The 17,608-nt window shown below is 38.0% G+C and overlaps 1 protein-coding gene across 44 annotated transcripts in view; it reads right to left on the bottom strand.

Annotated features, from left to right (window-relative positions):
* Positions 1–17,608, bottom strand: part of EPB41 (erythrocyte membrane protein band 4.1) — a 166,447-nt gene that overhangs the window by 91,686 nt on the left and 57,153 nt on the right. For 42 of the 44 annotated variants that reach the window (XR_004973887.1, XR_004973889.1, XR_004973888.1 and 39 more), the window contains exons 1-3: positions 12,206–12,683; positions 3,468–3,680; positions 1,503–1,607 (exon numbers count right to left, since the gene is read on the bottom strand). Coding sequence is in view for 36 of the 44 variants with exons in the window: in XM_036348073.1 (XP_036203966.1) it covers positions 1,503–1,607; positions 3,468–3,680; positions 12,206–12,676 (789 nt within the window). In the remaining 8 variants the exon portion in view is untranslated. Of the gene's footprint in view, positions 1–1,502; positions 1,608–3,467; positions 3,681–12,205; positions 12,692–17,608 lie in introns of those variants that run through there. The other 2 variants (XM_036348079.1, XM_036348068.1) reach the window with 2 other exon arrangements.

Here is a 17,608-nt window from a genome sequence, read left to right as displayed (position 1 = left end):
ATTTTAGTCTTTCTCATTTACCAGACAATAAAAACACAATCATAACTGGCATTTGCCCTTCAAAGCCAGTCATGAATCAATAGAACACAATCCATCCTTTCAGATAACTAAAAACTAAATTCCTCACACTCTTAATGTAATATTCATTATACTAGTGTTTGCTATTTGCCTGTGAAAGGTGATTTCCCCACTCCTAGGTAAAATAATTCATCCACACATTCATCTATTACTCTATTCCTCACTCCCTATAGTAAGCCAGGCTGGATGGCTCCTAGTTCCTCTAAGGCTACTCTCTCAACTCCAGGCCTTTCTCTCTCCACTTCACCAGCCCATTTTATCCTTCAGGTCTCAGCTTAGGCATCAGCTGTCCAGAGAGGACTTCCCTGGCTACATTCTCCCATGACGTCTTGTACTTCCATTGGTATGACACTCATCACTCTTCACTGTAAGCTCCAGAGGGCAAGGACTATGTCTACCTATTTACAGCTATATCCATATCATCTAGTATAGCACCTGCAAATACTTGTTAAACTGAACTAAAGTCTTCATCATTAAATTTTGAGCTAAATATTTGTAATTTTCAGTTAATTGGCCCAGGAAATAATTCAAGCTTTCTGAAGTAAATACTTGACTTCTGCCTGGCCAGCATGGCTCAGTGGTTGAGCATCGACCTATGAACCAGGAGGTCATGATAAGATTCCTGGTAAGGGCTCATGCCTGGATGTGGGCTCTATCCCCAGTGTGGGGCGTGCAAGAGGCAGCCGATCATTGGTTCTCTCTCATCACTGATGTTTCTATCTCTCTTCCTCTCTGAAATCAATAAAAAATATATATTTTTAAAAAATCCTTGACTTTTAACCTTTCTTCCCTCCTCTATATTCTCACACTTTTTTTATTTCCTTCAATTAACTTTACTGGTTTTCTTTTAGGCTGAAAGAAAATGTCAGATTCATTGTATAAGTGTTTCAGCAATATCGGGACTTTATTCTCTTTTATAATGTTACTTTCAAATTATAAGTTTGCAGCGGCAAAAGTAGGTTTACAGTTGTTCATATGGAAAATAATACAATAATTAATAAATAATAATACAAGGATAAACTCTGTGTTTTGCATACTCCCAACTATAAACCTACTTTTGCCAATCCCTGTATATCATAATTATCCTATAATTATAGTATGATAATTATGATAGAACCATCCATTCAACAAACATTTATTATAAACCTGCTACATACTAGATCAAATACTATATGAATAATACATAAGGTGATTGGTATATACTTGCTAATCAGGATATCAAAGTTCTGTACTTTGCCTGTCTTTTAAAACTAAACAATAGATACTTTCAATGATGAAAGAACACAGCAGCAATGATATTTTTTCTTTAAAATGTTCATTCTAGTCTAGAGAAATAAGAATAACTCTAAGTGTACCGTGTCTTGGAGAGGCAGGCATAAATACATTAACAACACAGCTTCATACATTATCAGCAATTTCCTCACCTTGGAGTTTTCATTATCCCAAATGGCTAGACCAAAGTAGTCTTCTTCCAAAAGATTGAGGTGCTCACACACTCGCTTAAGTAAATCTTGTCCTTTTGCATGTTTCTGCAAAGATATACATATTTTAGTTGAGGTTTCCTCTTATTCCTGTGTTCATCGCCAAATAAAATAAAATGTCATTTTCCAATTTCCTCTTTTATCTAGTTTAAAAAATAGCTAATAGCTAACATTTAAGTGGATTACACAGTATAAGTAGAACAATGTGAGTTATAAAAATCTTGCTTCATAAGAAGCAACTTGTCAACTTATATATGCAACACACTTACAATGGCTTGGAAATAATGCTACAATTCAAAGCAAAATTCCAGCTTCCCTCCATCTACCACCACCACTTCACCTCCTTCGTAAACATAACATTCTTTATTTTTTGGTGCAATATTTCCTGAAGCTTGCTATGGGCTGCTGTCAGTCATCATGACCATCTGAATTAACTGAACCAACTGCTGACATTGACAGTTAATGGCTATGGAAATTATTATACTATATCATTCTCAGACCAAATGTCCCCAGAGAATAAACTATGTCTCAAGTCCGTTCAATCTCTTTAGAAAAAATGCATGAAGTATAAAATTCTAGATACCTACAAATATTAACTATTGCAGTTGCTCTTTCAGATGTGCTACGAATCATTTTCTTAATATCTCTTTACCTAGAAAATAAACAACTGCCAAATGTGGGTACTTATATTCCTGTTTATAGTGAGGAAATTCCCTAACTTAGAAACTAAGATTTAGAGTAAAAAAATCCTGGCTCTTCCATATACTAGCTAAATAATCTGAGTCTATTTAATCTAATCACTCTTTCTGAACATTAGCTTTTGTATTTACACCTGTCCTACCTATTGACTGGAACAGTTGGGGGGTGGGGGGGAAGAATCAAATGTGCTAATTAATGCCTTCTGATAAATATATTTTTTAAATGTCAAAAACTAGAAATAATTTTTGGAACATATACATGGCATGTCCTCTCAATCAGCTGAGTTATTTTTAATGACTATTAGTAATTCATATAGATGTTAACTCACTTTCAGACTTAACCCATTCATATTACACCTTTTTCTCACCTATGTTTTCACTCTAAATGACATAGATGATCTGGGAATTCTTCACAACAATCGCTTTATATCAAGCATATAATTGACAATTACTGCTCTAGTTTAAAAAATAGCTAATAGATTTTTAAGGATTTTAACTTGTCTTGAAGGAGCAAAAGAGTAACTGAATAACTCACATTTTTATTCAATCTTGATTCAATTTTTTATTCTTTCAGAAAATCGAGAATTTTAAGAATTAGCATTACTTGATTTAAATTTTTTATATCCTATATAATGGGGATAAAGAAATACATTAAATAAACTAAAGCTTATCAAGGTTTAGAGAGGAGAGCAGAAGTGAACACATAGTAAATTTTTTTTACAAATATAATTTGGCCCTGGCTGGTATGGATCAGTTGGTTGGACATTATGCCATGCACCAAAAGGTTGTCAGTTCGATTCCCAGTCAAGGCACATGCCTGAGCTGCAGGCTTGATCCCCAATTGGGGGAGCATGCAAGAGGCAGCCTTTCGATGTTTTGCTCTCACACTGATGTTTCTCTCTCTCTCTCCCTCTCTTCTGCTCTCTCTAAAATTCAATCAAAATATTTTTAAAAATTTGTTTTGACTATAAAAGTAACATGTACTCAATTCACAAGATTTGACAGATGCAGAAAAAAAAACCTGAAGAAAATAGACTCACTCATAATCAATCCTTCTACACCTCTACCTCCAGAAAAATCACTATTAACATTTAAGCCCATAAAAATTGTCATTATACTGGGTCTTTTCTCAGGCCATGACACCACTTACCCAATCCTACATGAAATAATTTGTAAGAATTCTAACTACCGAAACTTAAAATGTACTTACTTCTACAACACATTCATAAACTGTGTCATCCAACAAAGAAACCTTGCAATGCATGTTTCTGTGTCTTCTGATTGATTTCTGGGAAGCTTTTAATTCTCTTTCTGCTTTTGATTCCGGGCTTTCTTCTTTCACTTCTGTTTTAGAGCACTCTTCAACTCCTCCTCCTTCCTTAGTTTCAAAATCTGGATCTTCTGTGCGTTCTTCCTGAGCAGGCTACATATGCATGACATCACCAAGTCAATAATAAAGACATTTAACAAAACATGCTGTATATACTTCTATCTATAATAATGCTACCACTAACAATACTAACTGAAGAAGAAAAACGGTTGAAACAAATATAAGTGATGCTAATATTAAATAATTATTTTTTCTATGAAAGATATTACGATCTCCCAAAAGAACTACAGACTCTCTTATTCTTAAAACTACATAACAGAAGGTAGAATCCCATTTTTCAAATCAGTAAGCAAAGGTTTCAGGTAAATTAGAGGACACCATTCTGTTGCTTTCAGCATTATATATTCTTCCTGATTATGCCATTATACAATTTTAAAGCCTATCAAAATTTTAACATCTCTGTGCCATGCTCCTCAATTTTAACAAGGTAGCCTAATGAATTGCAAAATGAGATGTGATTTGTCATGTATTCAAAATTTTATGAATGGCTAAGAGGGGTTCTTGGGACCAATTTTAGAGCACAAAGAAACATATATAGTAGACTAACTGTAACTACCAATTAACTGATACCAGGTATCAATCATGATAAATACAAAGAAGGTTTAAAGAAGCAAGAGACAGAGAGAAAACAAGAAGGCGGCATAGGTAAACACCAGAAATTGCTGCCTCCCACAACAAATTCAAAAATACAACTAAAAGACAAAACGGACATCATCCAGAACCACAGGAAGGCTGGCTGAGTGGAAGTTCTACAACTGGAAGGAAAGAGAAAAGCACACTGAGACTCAGAGGAGGTGCGGAAGTGCAGAGGTACGGAGGCGCACGCGGCAAGGGGTGGCAACTGAGGACGCGGCTGTCCTTTTGAGTCGGGAGGGAGTTGCAGGCCCCCGACTACTCTGAACTCTAGTTCCGGGTGAGTCTCTGGGGACCTAGACTCATACAGGGAGAAACTGGACTGTCTGGCAGCAGGAAGAACTCGGAACTCGAGGGCGGCTTTCTCTCAAAGGTGCTTGCAGCGATTACTGGGACACTGAGACCCGGGGCCCCTTAGGGCAGGGCTGAGGATCAGCCACAGCTGCTTGCTCAACCCTGTTGATTCCTTGAGACCCCGCCCCACCAAAGCTGCGGCAGAGGCTTTTGCATATGAATGCCCTGGCCCTTTGCAATCTGAAAATTACCTAACAAACTGCAGCTGGGCCAGACAGACCCAGAACTTCCAAGAGAAGGCCCAAGGCCCCACAGCAGCTTGCATTGCTTCACAACTGGGCCTCATTTGGGCACCTCCAAACCCCAAACAAGGAAGGGGAATCTGCAGATCTCTTTGTAGCTCCTGCTGGGTAGCCTCAGGCAGAGGTTAAATTAGCACCTCCTTAGATCCAAGAGGCAGTATACCCAGTGGTCAGAGTGGGACCATCAATTACAACTCCTCAGATCCATAAGGGACACACTCAGGGGGCAGACCCAGTGAGCACCAAAGCCCCACTGAAGCAAGTCTTGCCCCAGAAGGGTGTCTCCAGGACAAAAGTTCTCCCACTGTAGACACAGCTGACTCTCATAGCCAATTGGCCTGGAGGTCAATTCCTCCCAGTGATACCTACAACAATCAAGGCTTAACTACAACAAGACTGTGCACAAAGCCCACAAAGGGGTACACCAAGAGTGTTCACCTCAGGTAATTGGGGAGGCTGAGCCACTGGGCCCTATAGGACACCTAGCACACAAAGCCACTCTATCAACACAGGGAAGCATAAAAAATGCGGAGACAAAGAAACAGGTCCCAAATGACAGAAATGGAGGAAAGCAAACGACTGGATATAGAGTTCGAAACCACACTTTTAAGGTTTTTCAAGAACTTTCTAGAAACTGCTGATAAATTTAGTAAGACTCTCAAAAAGTCTGGTGAGACCGCCGATAAATGTAGTGAGACCCTCAAGAAATCTAGTGAGACCCTTGAGGTTATGAAAAAGGACCAACTAGAAATTAAGCATACACTGACTGAAATAAAGGATATTATGCAGAGTTCCAACAGCAGACTAGAGGATCGCAAGAATCAAGTCAAAGACTTTAAATACAAAGAAGCAAAAAACACCCAATTGGAAAAGCAAAATGAAAAAAGAATCCAAAAATACGAAGATAGTGTAAGGAGCCTCTGGGACTGCTTCAAGCGTACCAACATCCGAATTATAGGGGTGCCAGAAGATGAGAGAGAGCAAGATATTGAAAACCTATTTAAAGAAATAATGACAGCAAACTTCCCCTACCTGGTGAAAGAAATAGACTTACAAGTCCAGGAAGCGCAGAGAACCCCAAACAAAAGGAATCCAAAGAGGACCACACCAAGACACATCATAATTAAAATGCCAAGAGCAAAAGACAAAGAGAGAATCTTAAAAGCAGCAAGAGAAAAACAGTCAGTTACCTACAAGGGAGTACCCATATGACTGTCAGCTGACTTCTCAACAGAAACTTTGCAGGCCAGAAGGGAGTGGCAAGAAATATTCAAAGTGATGAATGCCAAGAACCTACAACCAAGATTACTTTATCCAGCAAAGCTATCATTCAGAATTGAAGGTCAAATAAAGAGCTTCACAGATAAGGAAAAGCTAAAGGAGTTCATCACCACCAAACCAGTATTATATGAAATGCTGAAAGGTATCCTTTAAGAAGAGGAAGAAGAAGAAGAAGGTAAAGATACAAATTATGAACAACAAATACACATCTATCAACAAGTGAATCTAAAAATCAAGTGAATAAATAATCTGATGAACAGAATAAACTGGTGATTATAATAGAATCAGGGACATAGAAAGGGAATAGACTGACTATTTTGGGGGGGGAAAGGGGTGAAGGGGATGCGGGAAGAGATTGGACAAAAATCGTGCACCTATGGATGAGGACAGTGGGGGGGGGGGGGGTGAGGGCAGAGGGTCGGGTGGGAACCGGGTGGAGGGGAGCTATGGGGGGAAAAAAGAGGAACAACTAATAATCTGAACAATAAAGATTTAACTTTAAAAAATAAATAAAATAAAAATAAAAATAAAAATAAAGAAGCAAGAGACAAATTGAAATATGGGTCTCCTGGTGCCTGAACTGTTATGAGGCTATTTTTTTTTTTTTTTACCTCTATCCATCTTTGAATGTATCTTTGTATAATTTACATTTATATCCCAAAGCGATACAACTAAGTGGAATAAGATTTTGGGAGACTTTTTTCAAGCACGACAAAATTCTTTTCATTTAAAAGAATACATGGCTGACTTTTAGGAAAAAGAATTTAATTATTTGGCGCCTGCATTACATGTTGGAAGAGGTCTGTCTAAAAGGATCCTTCCAAACCTCATGACCCTCTTAAATGCAACCTCTTCAGAGAGGCCTTCATTGGCTATCCTACCCATCCTATTCTTCAAATCAGTACCTTCTGTGTTGCCTTCATAACACTTATTATGATAAATAATTATTTTGTATTTACCACTTTTTGTCTCCTACATTAGACTATAAAGTCATCAAGAGTAGGGATGATATTTGTTTTATAAAAATAAAGCAAACATTTACATAACAAATACAAAAGCATTACTCATATGAACTCATTTTATCTTCATAACAAACTCTGCGAAGGGTACTATTATTATCCCCATTTGACAGATAAGAAACTAAAGCCAGAGAAATTCAAGTAACTTGGGATCATACAGTTAATAAGTCACATATCAGTCTGGCTCCAAAATTCATCATATCAAACTTCTTTACCATATTATAGTTTTTATTTACTAATGTATATTCAGGGTCTGGTACACATAGTAGGTTTTCAATAAACAATTGTTTAATGAGTAAATAAATATTAAAAACTGACAGATGGCTTCCAACAAAATCTAAGGCACTCTAGATGAAAAATAGTACAGTCCTATAAGGCAAATACACTTTGTTAAAAATTCTGGATAGAAAAGGACCACACAAATGAAATTCTCCTACAAGTAAGAAATATGGTTAAGCAATAAGGTTCTGATCCACAATGCTGTGATTTTAAATACTAGCTTCCATAAAGCCCTAAATCAGTGGTTCTCAACCTTCTGGACCTTTAAATACAGTTCCTCATGTTGTGACCCCCAACCATAAAATTATTTTCGTTGCTACTTCATAACTGTAATGTTGCTACTGCTATGAATCATAATGTAAATATCTGATATGCAGGATGGTCTTAGGCGACCCCTGTGAAAGGGTCGTTCAACCCCCAAAGGGGTCGCGACCCACAGGTTGAGAACCACTGCCCTAAACAGTTTGCTCCTTTAAACAATATCCTCTTGAAATTTTATTATTTATTTTATTTCTTTTTCTTTATATGTAGATAAATACCTAAACACAATTTATCCCAATTCTGAATTAATGAAATTTCAATGAATGAGATTTTAAATAAATCTAGAATTTTGTCTGTCATGTGTTTCAACTTCAGTACAAATACTATGATCTTTAGGCAAAATGACCCTGATTCAAATGCTAACTACAATGAGATATGGATTTTTCCCTACATAAAGCAGAGGACCCAAAAAAGCAGTTAAAAACCTCTTGAAAGTACCAGGCTTCCTGAAAGAGGGTAGAATTTAACTATTGGTATTCTTCAAATAAAATTAACAATATTAAGATATGTAGTGTATCTTGGCCTTTACTGAGTAACAATAACTAATACTGAGTGCTTACTAAATGCCAGGCAATAACTTGAGACTTTACATGTTTATCTCTTTTAATCCTCATAATTGCCAAATGAGGTGGATATTATTATCCTCAGAGGAGGAAAATGATAAAGCAAAAGTGTCACTTCTCTATGATTTGAACCCTCTAGTCTGATTTCATAGCCTGCATTCTTAACTATTACACTATATAGTAAATCTTATGTTCAATCTTGTTTCACTACTAGCAAGTATGTAATTACAACTTTATCCTAAGTTTTACTCTTAGCACATTTATTATACAATATTTCTAGAAATGCATGTAATACTTTAGAAAATTCGAATAAAACTGTATAGCCCAAACCTGTGACCTATGAACTATATATATAAAAGCCTAAGCGACTGTTATGACCAGTCAACAGGTCGACCTATTGACCAGTCGCTATGACGCGCACTGACCACCAGTGGCAGATGCTCAATGCAGGAGCTGCCCTCTGGTGGTCAGTGAGCTCCCACAGTCAAACTCTTGCGGTCGACCAACTTCCCGCGGTCCCAGCCCCTATTGGCCCTGATCGCTGGCCAGCCCAAGGGACCCCACCCATGCACAAATTCATGCACCGGGCCTCTGGTAAAAATATATAGGACTTAGACTTTTACAATGCAGATAATACATGCTTCAGAAATAAAAAGACTGAAAATTACCCCATGTTTTTGGACAAATGAACAAATCCAGAGCTCATGTTTAGTTAACTACACTGGTGACACAATTAAGACCTCAAATTACTATATATTACAATGGTGATATAAAGACCTAGACTTTCTCATCTGTATCTTATACTCTGTGGTAATATGACCCAGTTAGAAAAGATGACAAAAATAAGGCAGGCATGGCTCAAATCTATCATGTACCTCTGGATGGCTTGAATCTATCACATGGCTTTAATGAGATTTCCATTAAAAAATCATGTCTGCTGATAACTATCCCATTCCTAATAAACTCCAAAAATTAACTCTAAACCACCTGAATTCTTTTTTCCTTTTTATTAAGTATCATAGATATGTTCTACAATAACAGTAAAATGTTATATAGACTGAATAAATTCATTTGATAAGTTCTTTTCTTTCATTTTGTTTTCTTTGATTTATACCGTATAAGTATCTTTTTAAAAATCAAGTTTCCGGATGGCGGCATAGATAAACACCGGGAAATTGCTGCCTCCCACAACAACTTCAAAAAAAACAACATAAAGACAAAACGGACATGATCCAGAACTACAGGAAAGCTGGCTGAGTGGAAATTCTACAACTAGAAGGAAAGAAAAGCACACTGAGAGCCAGAGGAGCTGCGGAAGTAAAGTGCAGAGGTACGGAGGCTCAAGCGCGCGCAGAAAGGGGCTGGCACCTGAGGACACGGCTGTCTTTTTGAATCGGGAGGGAGTCACAAGCTCCCGACTGCTCTGAACTCTGGTTCCGGGAAGTCTCTGGGGACCCAGGACTCATACGGGGAGAAATTGGACTGTCTGGCAGCGGGCAGAAATCGGAACCTGAGGTCGGCTTTCCCTCAGAGGTGCTTGCAGCAATTACCGGGACACTGAGACGCGCGGCCCCTTAGGGCAGGGCTGAGAATCCGCCATAGCTGCTTGCTCCGCCCTTTGATTCCCTGAGACCCCACCCCACCAAAGCTGCGGCAGAGGCTTTTGCATATGAATGCCCCAGCCCTTTGCAACCTGAAAATTACCTAACTGCAGCTGGGCCAGACAGACCCAGAACTTCCAAGAGAAGGCCCAAGGCCCCACAGCAGCTTGCATTGCTTCACAGCTGGGCCTCATCAGGGTACCTCCAAACTCCAAAAAAATGAAGGGGAATCTGCAGTTCTCTTCGTAGCTCCTGCTGTGTAACCTCAGGCAGAGGCTAAATTAGCACCTCCTTAGATCCAAAAGCCAGTGTACCCAGTGGTCAGAGGGGGACCATCCAGATTACAACTCCTCAGATCTATAAGGGACACACTCAGGGTGCAGACTCAGTGAGCACCAAAACCCCACTGAAGCAAGTCTTGCCCCAGAAGCTCTCCCACTGCAGACACAGCTGATTCTCACTGCCAATTGGCCTGGAGGTCAATTCCTCCCAGTGATCCTACAACAATCAAGGCATAACTACAATAAGACTGTGCAAAAAGCCCACAAGGGGGTACACCAAGAGTGTCCACCTCAGGCAACTGGGGAGGCTGAGCCACTGGGCCCTACAGGACACCTAGCACACAAAGCCACTCTACCAACACAGGGAAGCATAAAAAATGTGGAGACAAAGAAACAGGTCCCAAATGACAGAAATGGAGGAAAGCAAATGACTGGATATAGAGTTCAAGGCCACGTTTATAAGGTTTTTCAAGAATTTTATGGAAACCGCCGATAAATTTAGTGAGACACTCAAGAAATCTAGTGAGACTCTCGAGGACATGAAAAAGGACCAACTAGAAATTAAGCATACACTGACTGAAATAAAGAATAATATACAGAGATCCAACAGCAGACAAGAGGATCCCAAGAATCAAGTCAAAGATTTGAAATATGAAGAAACAAAAAAGACCCAACCGAAAAAGAAAAAAGATTCCAAAAATATGAAGATAGTGTAAGGAGCCTCTGGGACAACTTCAAGCGTACCAACATCAGAATTATAGGGGTGCCAGAAGAAGAGAACCTATTTGAAAACCTATTTGAAGAAATAATGACAGAAAACTTCCCCTACCTGGTCAAAGAAATAGACTTACAAGTCCAGGAAGCGCAGAGAACCCCAAACAAAAGGAATCCAAAGAGGACCACACCAAGACACATCATAATTAAAATGCCAAGAGCAAAAGACAAAGAGAGAATCTTAAAAGCAGCAAGAGAAAGACAGTCAGTTACCTACAAGGGAGTACCCATATGACTGTCAGCTGATTTCTCAACAGAAACCATGCAGGCCAGAAGGGAGTGGCAAGAAATATTCAAAGTGATGAATGCCAAGAACCTACAACCAAGATTACTTTATCCAGCAAAGCTATCATTCAGGAGGTCAGATAAAGAGCTTCACCGATAAGAAAACGCTAAAGGAGTTCATCACCACCAAACCAGCATTATATGAAATGCTGAAAGGTATTCTTTAAGAAGAGGAAGAAGAAAAAGGAACTCTTACCATTTGTCACAGCATGGATGGAACTGGAGAGCGGATAAATACCACATGATCTCACTCATTTGTGGAATATAATGAACAACATAAACAGATGAACAAGGACTGATCCAGAGACAGAGAGGCATTGATTGGACTGTCGGGCCTTGGAGGGAAGGTAGGGGAGGGTGGGGGTAAGGGGAAAAGATCAACCAAAGGACTTATATGCAAGCATATAGGCCTAACCAATGGACACGGACAACGGGGGGGTGAGGGCATGCGCGCGGGGGGCGGGGGGGTAGAGGGTAACGTGGGGATAAGGACACATGTAATATCTTAATCAATAAAAAATATATTTAAAAAAATCAAGTTTCCATTGACTACATTAATTTCCTTATTTTTTTAATTTTATTTTTTAATTATAGTTTATATTCAGTATTATTTTGTATTAGTTTCAGGTATATGACATAATGGTTAGACAATCATATACTTTACAAAGTAGTTCCCCTGATATTTCATCTGGCGCCATACATAGTTATTACAATATTATTGACTATATTCCCTGTGCTGTACTTTATATCCCCATGGCTACAGTAATTTCTTTAGAGCAGAAACTCCAAAGCTTCATGTTACTTATTACTATCAATCCCAAGTCAACTGGCTAATAACAAATAAAACCTAATGTTCTTAAATGAAAAATAAAGTGTCTAACCTACCTTCATTACACCCACTTCCCACACATTCACATATCCTTACCTGTGTTTCTGCACTGCTTAATGAGTGAAGATCCAAGGATGGGTCTGTTTTGAGTTCCGGTTCAGGAGCTGCAATTGGGGCCTTTAAAATGACTTCTTCATCAAGACTGGTTGCAAATTCTATGTCTTTCTGACCTTCTTCACCTTTCTCTTTAGCTGACTCTACTTCTTTGCCTTCTTCCTCAGAGACCTGAGATTTAGGCTTTTTGAGAAATGAGGAGAACAGCCGTGACAGGCCCCTGTTTTCTGATGTCCGCTCTTTGTTCTTGGTCAAGTCTTCATGTGTAGGAGTGTCTCCATTAGATGTTTTCAGCTTCTGCTCACACTGATTATCTCCCTCAGCTGCTGCTTGAGAAACCTCTCCCAGCTGAGTTTCTTGATGGCCTGAGTTTATAGCTCCCTCTCCCTCTTCCTTCTGTTGTTGGTGCTGTGAATTTTCAGCCTCAGCCACTAAACTCTTCTCTGTTGTCATGATGTTGCTATTAAAAAGAAGTTGGAAAAGGAGGCTATTATAAGCAAAACACATTACCGTAGGCGAAACCCTAAATCAGGTCAAGTGTGCTAAAATTAATATATTTAGGTATTTAATCGCCAACAGACAATACTGCAGTCCATTAAACATTAGGCTTTCCATTAAAGCACGAAAGTATTTACCTATACATCCTGAATAAATTATTAATGCCTTGTCTTGCTAAAGATATTCACATAGAGAAATTAGCTTAAAATAGTACCCCTTGAGGTCACCTTAATGAAATATATCATATTTTAAACTCAATGCTCAGAACTGTACAGAGCAAATAGTTTATCCTGCCTAAAAAAGGATCTTATTTGTATAATGTCTTCTGAGGGTATCAATCTGAAGGTTCAAGGTTGCAGGAATTATTCCTCTATAGCCCAAAAGATGAGATACCTCCCACTCTTTATTGTTCTTTCCCCCCTATATTTCTTAGAATGCATAGACTTCTCTATTAAGAACAACAAATTCAGAATTCTGATCATTTATCAAACTTGACGACAACAACAATGACAAATTAAAAGAATCACACACAAAATTCCTTAGGTTTTCCTGTTGCAATACTAAATTACAGGGTTTTATAGAAGCATCCCACTTTAAGTTCTTTAAGAACTTCTTCCTCTGACAAATGTGATTTTGAATGCTCAAAATCAGCATTTTTAAGAGTAGGCAGTTAAACCATTACAATGTAGAGAAATAATAGAGAAAAAGAAACAAAATAGAGAAGAAAATTTTAGAAAGCAAACAATTCAATTGTAGGAAAGGAGGAGAAGGTAGGTTATAGACCTCACAGATTTCAAATCTGTTGATTTCCAGCCTCTCGATCTCAAAATCCCAGTATTATTAATCAAGCCTTACAATAATAGCCAAAAAGCATTGTCATACCTTGTGACCAAATAATAACCAACACACAAGGTAACTTTTGAGACACTAGGCAATGAAGTTGACTATTGATTATCTTACACTTTGATTCACTGTTACTAGTATATCTGAAAGTACTCCACTCAAAAAGCAGCATTTATGTTGTCTTTACACCTGCTCCATACTATTTATATGAAGAAACTGTATTTGGATGCTAACAATCTGAAGTAATTAACTATATTTAGTTCATTCCCTCCTCAGGCCCTTCGCACTTGCTCTTCTCTCTACTTAGGATGATGTTCTTCTCCAAAGCTGATCTTCTTCTCATTATTACCTTCTCTGCTCAGAACTCACCTCCTTAGGTCTCCCACATACACCCTGTCTAAAGTAGTGGCCCTCTGTCCTCCAGATGGCCTCTCACCACTACTGCACTTATTATTATCTACAATTATCCTGTTACCTTATTTGTTTACTGGTTTAGTGTCCTCTCCCTTTTTCTCCCCCAGCTAAAATGTAAGTTCCATGAAGACAGAATAATACCTGGCACATTATAGACCTTCATAAAAGTTTGTTGAATTAATTCACTTCAACTGAATAAACCTGACAAACATAAACTGCAAAGGCATTCTCTAAATTTATTCAAGCACATTTACTTCAAATGCATGACTATTCAACAAATCCTTATCAAGCACCTAGCACATAAGGCTGATCAGAATTAAATAAATAAATAATCACAAAAAGAAATAGACTATGGACCAACAAACTCATCCTGACAAACCTGTTTTACATGTAGCCAAATTATTCACATTACAAATGATAGAATAGGTAATCGGTGGAAAAGATACAAAGAAGTCAAGCAGTAAAACAGGATAAATACTCTACAAATAGGCCCTTCCTCTGTAAATAATACTATTTTTCATTCTGGATACAAAATCCAAAAGGAGATAACTGTTTATGTAATGTCAGAAAGAGGTCTTCTGATTAAAAAAAAATTGGAACAGCACTGAAGACAAAGTAATGAATTCCCATTCCATTTCAATCCTAACCCTCCAAACCCTAGGAATTACACCCCATCTGGTATCAAAGGTACACTTGTTTTAACAGTGTGCATCTGTTGACTTCAGACAAATCAGATCTTTAAAAACCTGATACTGAGCAGATTGAAGTGCTGGACTCTATCTTTCACCTTTTTTGTATCTCTTTCTAACAGTAGTACGGTCAGTACTCCATTAATGCTTCTTGGGTGGAAAACTTTATAAAAACAGTACAGTTTGGCACCACTAAGAAAATTTCCCTTCCAATCACCATTTAGGGGTAAAGTTTAATGATTTACTCTTCAAATTAGCTCACTGAACACCTATAAATGTTTACTGGGTGCTAATCATGCATAAAGTTTTGGCTCAGCTGTTTGAGAGGAACTAAAAATGGATAATACACAATTCTTAAGGAACTAAGACATATACAGCCCTATACGGTCTACTTCCAAAATATAGTAAGTAGTTCCGACTGGTTGGAATAGGGATATAAAAGGGAAGTAGAAAGAGGTAAGGTTATATAGTTACCATTTAAAATTAATTCTAGGTTATGAGGCTTGATGAAAAAGGTGAAGGGATTAAGAAACAACCAAAAAAATACTCAGACACAGACAACAATAAGGTGATTACCACAGGGGAAGGGGGGTGAGGGGAGGTAGAAGAAGGTATGTGGGGAGGGGAGGAAAAATAAAATAATTCTAACTGAAATAATAATAGTAGCTACCATTTATTGAACACCTACTAAATACCATATATTATTCTACATACTTCACCACTTACAACCATTCTATAAGGTAAGTGTCTTCATTGCCCAGATAAACAGGTTCTGGGAGGTTAAAATTTTCCCCCCTCAGATTATAAAACTAAGCCATGCTTTAATGAAACTATTAATATACTACAGGGTAGTGATTCTATTGTAAATTCCCAGGATAGTAGTTGTCTTTTTAAAACTTGATACTTCAGACGCTTCTACTCCACCGTTCTCTGCTAAAGAAGCCCCTATCTATTAAAAATTTAAGAACAGGCTATACAGTCTGGCCAAGACCATCTCTGTTCCCACAAGTCTCAAGTCCCCCATTTGTTTACATATTTATCTTTCCATACAGTGTATGTAAAGATAGAATGGGGAGATAGGGAAAGACAGGCAAAGAGGAGATTTTAAAAAAGGACTTGAATAACATGCTAAACAGTTTGGACTTTATCCTGAAGGCAATGGAGAGCCACTGAAGGTTTCTAAACAGTGAAGTGGGTAAACAAAGTGAGGGCGGGAGAGGCTAGAGAAAGAAAGAAACTTGGCAAACGACTGAGTAAATTCAGGTTATCAGTGAATAAATTCACAATGGGAATCCCTAGGGAAGCGGAAACAAATACCAAGCAGAGAAATTTGAAAAGCCTTTGCAACCAAAGCTTAAGAATGACTGTTGCCCTTATTTTCATTAGCATGCTTATTCTCTAGCTTATTTTCCAGCTTATTTTTATTATGCTTCTCATTAACCCAAGCAGTTTCATGTCTGAGTCTGTCATTTTTATAATACACCTTCCTTGACCCACTCTGATAACCAGCTTAATAAATGAGGGATAGCAATACAACCAAAACAGAAAAGAGAGGGAAGAGAGATGGGTATCTCACAGGCATCTCAATACACATGTCCAAAAGTAAACTCTTGATTCTCTCTTCCTGTCCCAGTAAATTGTTCAATCGTATCATCCAGTAGCTCAGACCAGATACATAAGCATCATCCTTGTCTCAGTCTTCTCCATTTCCCTTCCCAATAAAATCTATGTCAATCCTATAGAGTCTACCTCCAAAATATATTTAGAATCAGTCCACCTTTCCTCTTCTCTACTGCTACCATGTTTATGTAAGCTTCTTTCACTTCTCACTGAACTACAGATCCTTGAATGATGATCTCAACAAAACAACCTCACCATGTTCTATTTTCTTCCTTGCCTCTATACTCTAGTCACACTAGTCAAGTGCTTTCCTGCTTTAAATTGTTGGTACATGCCATTTTCTTAGACTGGAACACACCCCATCCCTTGCAACAAGTCTGGTTTCTTCTTATAGTTCAAGTTCCAGCTAGAATAAGTCCTCCTTAGGCAATCTTCCTTGACTACCCTACCATCTACAAAACTCTCCCCATAAGTCACTTCCCAGTCCTCTATTCCAGAACCTATTTATTTCCTTCACAGAATTCTCTCAATGTATAAGAACATACTTGTTGTTTACCTGTGTGATATCTGCCTTCCCCACTGCACCATCATCTACATTGTAATATCCATGACAGAAGGGCTGTTTCCACAGTACATATACCTAGTACCTAGCACAGAACTTGTGCCACCTAGCACAGAACCTAGTACTAACACAGAACCTAGTGCCTAGCACAGAACACTGTAGGTACTCAGTAAATATTTGTTCCGTAAATGAATTACTATAAAGAAAAAGAAGAATTTAGGTTTAACAATATCAATTATACATGTACAGGCTGAAGGTTATACAATTTGATGATAGTTCACAAGAAAAGGATGTTGAGGTTTTGATTGAACATGCTCCAGAGATAAAATTCTAAAATAGCTAACTTTACTGCATTTCTAGATTTATAGGAACCACAGCACTCATTTGACTCATCAACATATATTTTCTGAGAACATTATTATGTTCTATGCAACATGGTTAGTGGGGCTACAACAGAGAAAGACAAACACGGTCCCCAACTTCTGGGCTTCGCTCTCCATGCAGAAGATCATGGAATGTAACAATCCCTCAGTTCTCATTATTTATATTACATCTTAACACTTACATTCGGTTCTAGACAGTTTATTTAAAAGAAACCAGAATCTGTCTGAAGAAGAAATAAAAGATGGAATTTGAAAGCATATCATAAGATAAATAATTGAAAGATATTAGAATGCTTAGCCTAGAAAAAGAGAATCCGAAGCAGGGACTTGATTGTGGCCCTCACAAATTTCAGGAGTTGCCAAATTCTATGTGTTT

The sequence above is a fragment of the Myotis myotis genome, unplaced genomic scaffold (genome assembly GCF_014108235.1).
Source record: "Myotis myotis isolate mMyoMyo1 unplaced genomic scaffold, mMyoMyo1.p scaffold_m19_p_2, whole genome shotgun sequence".
Classification (NCBI taxonomy): Eukaryota; Metazoa; Chordata; class Mammalia; order Chiroptera; family Vespertilionidae; genus Myotis; species Myotis myotis.
This window is presented reverse-complemented; position numbering and strand designations above follow the sequence as displayed.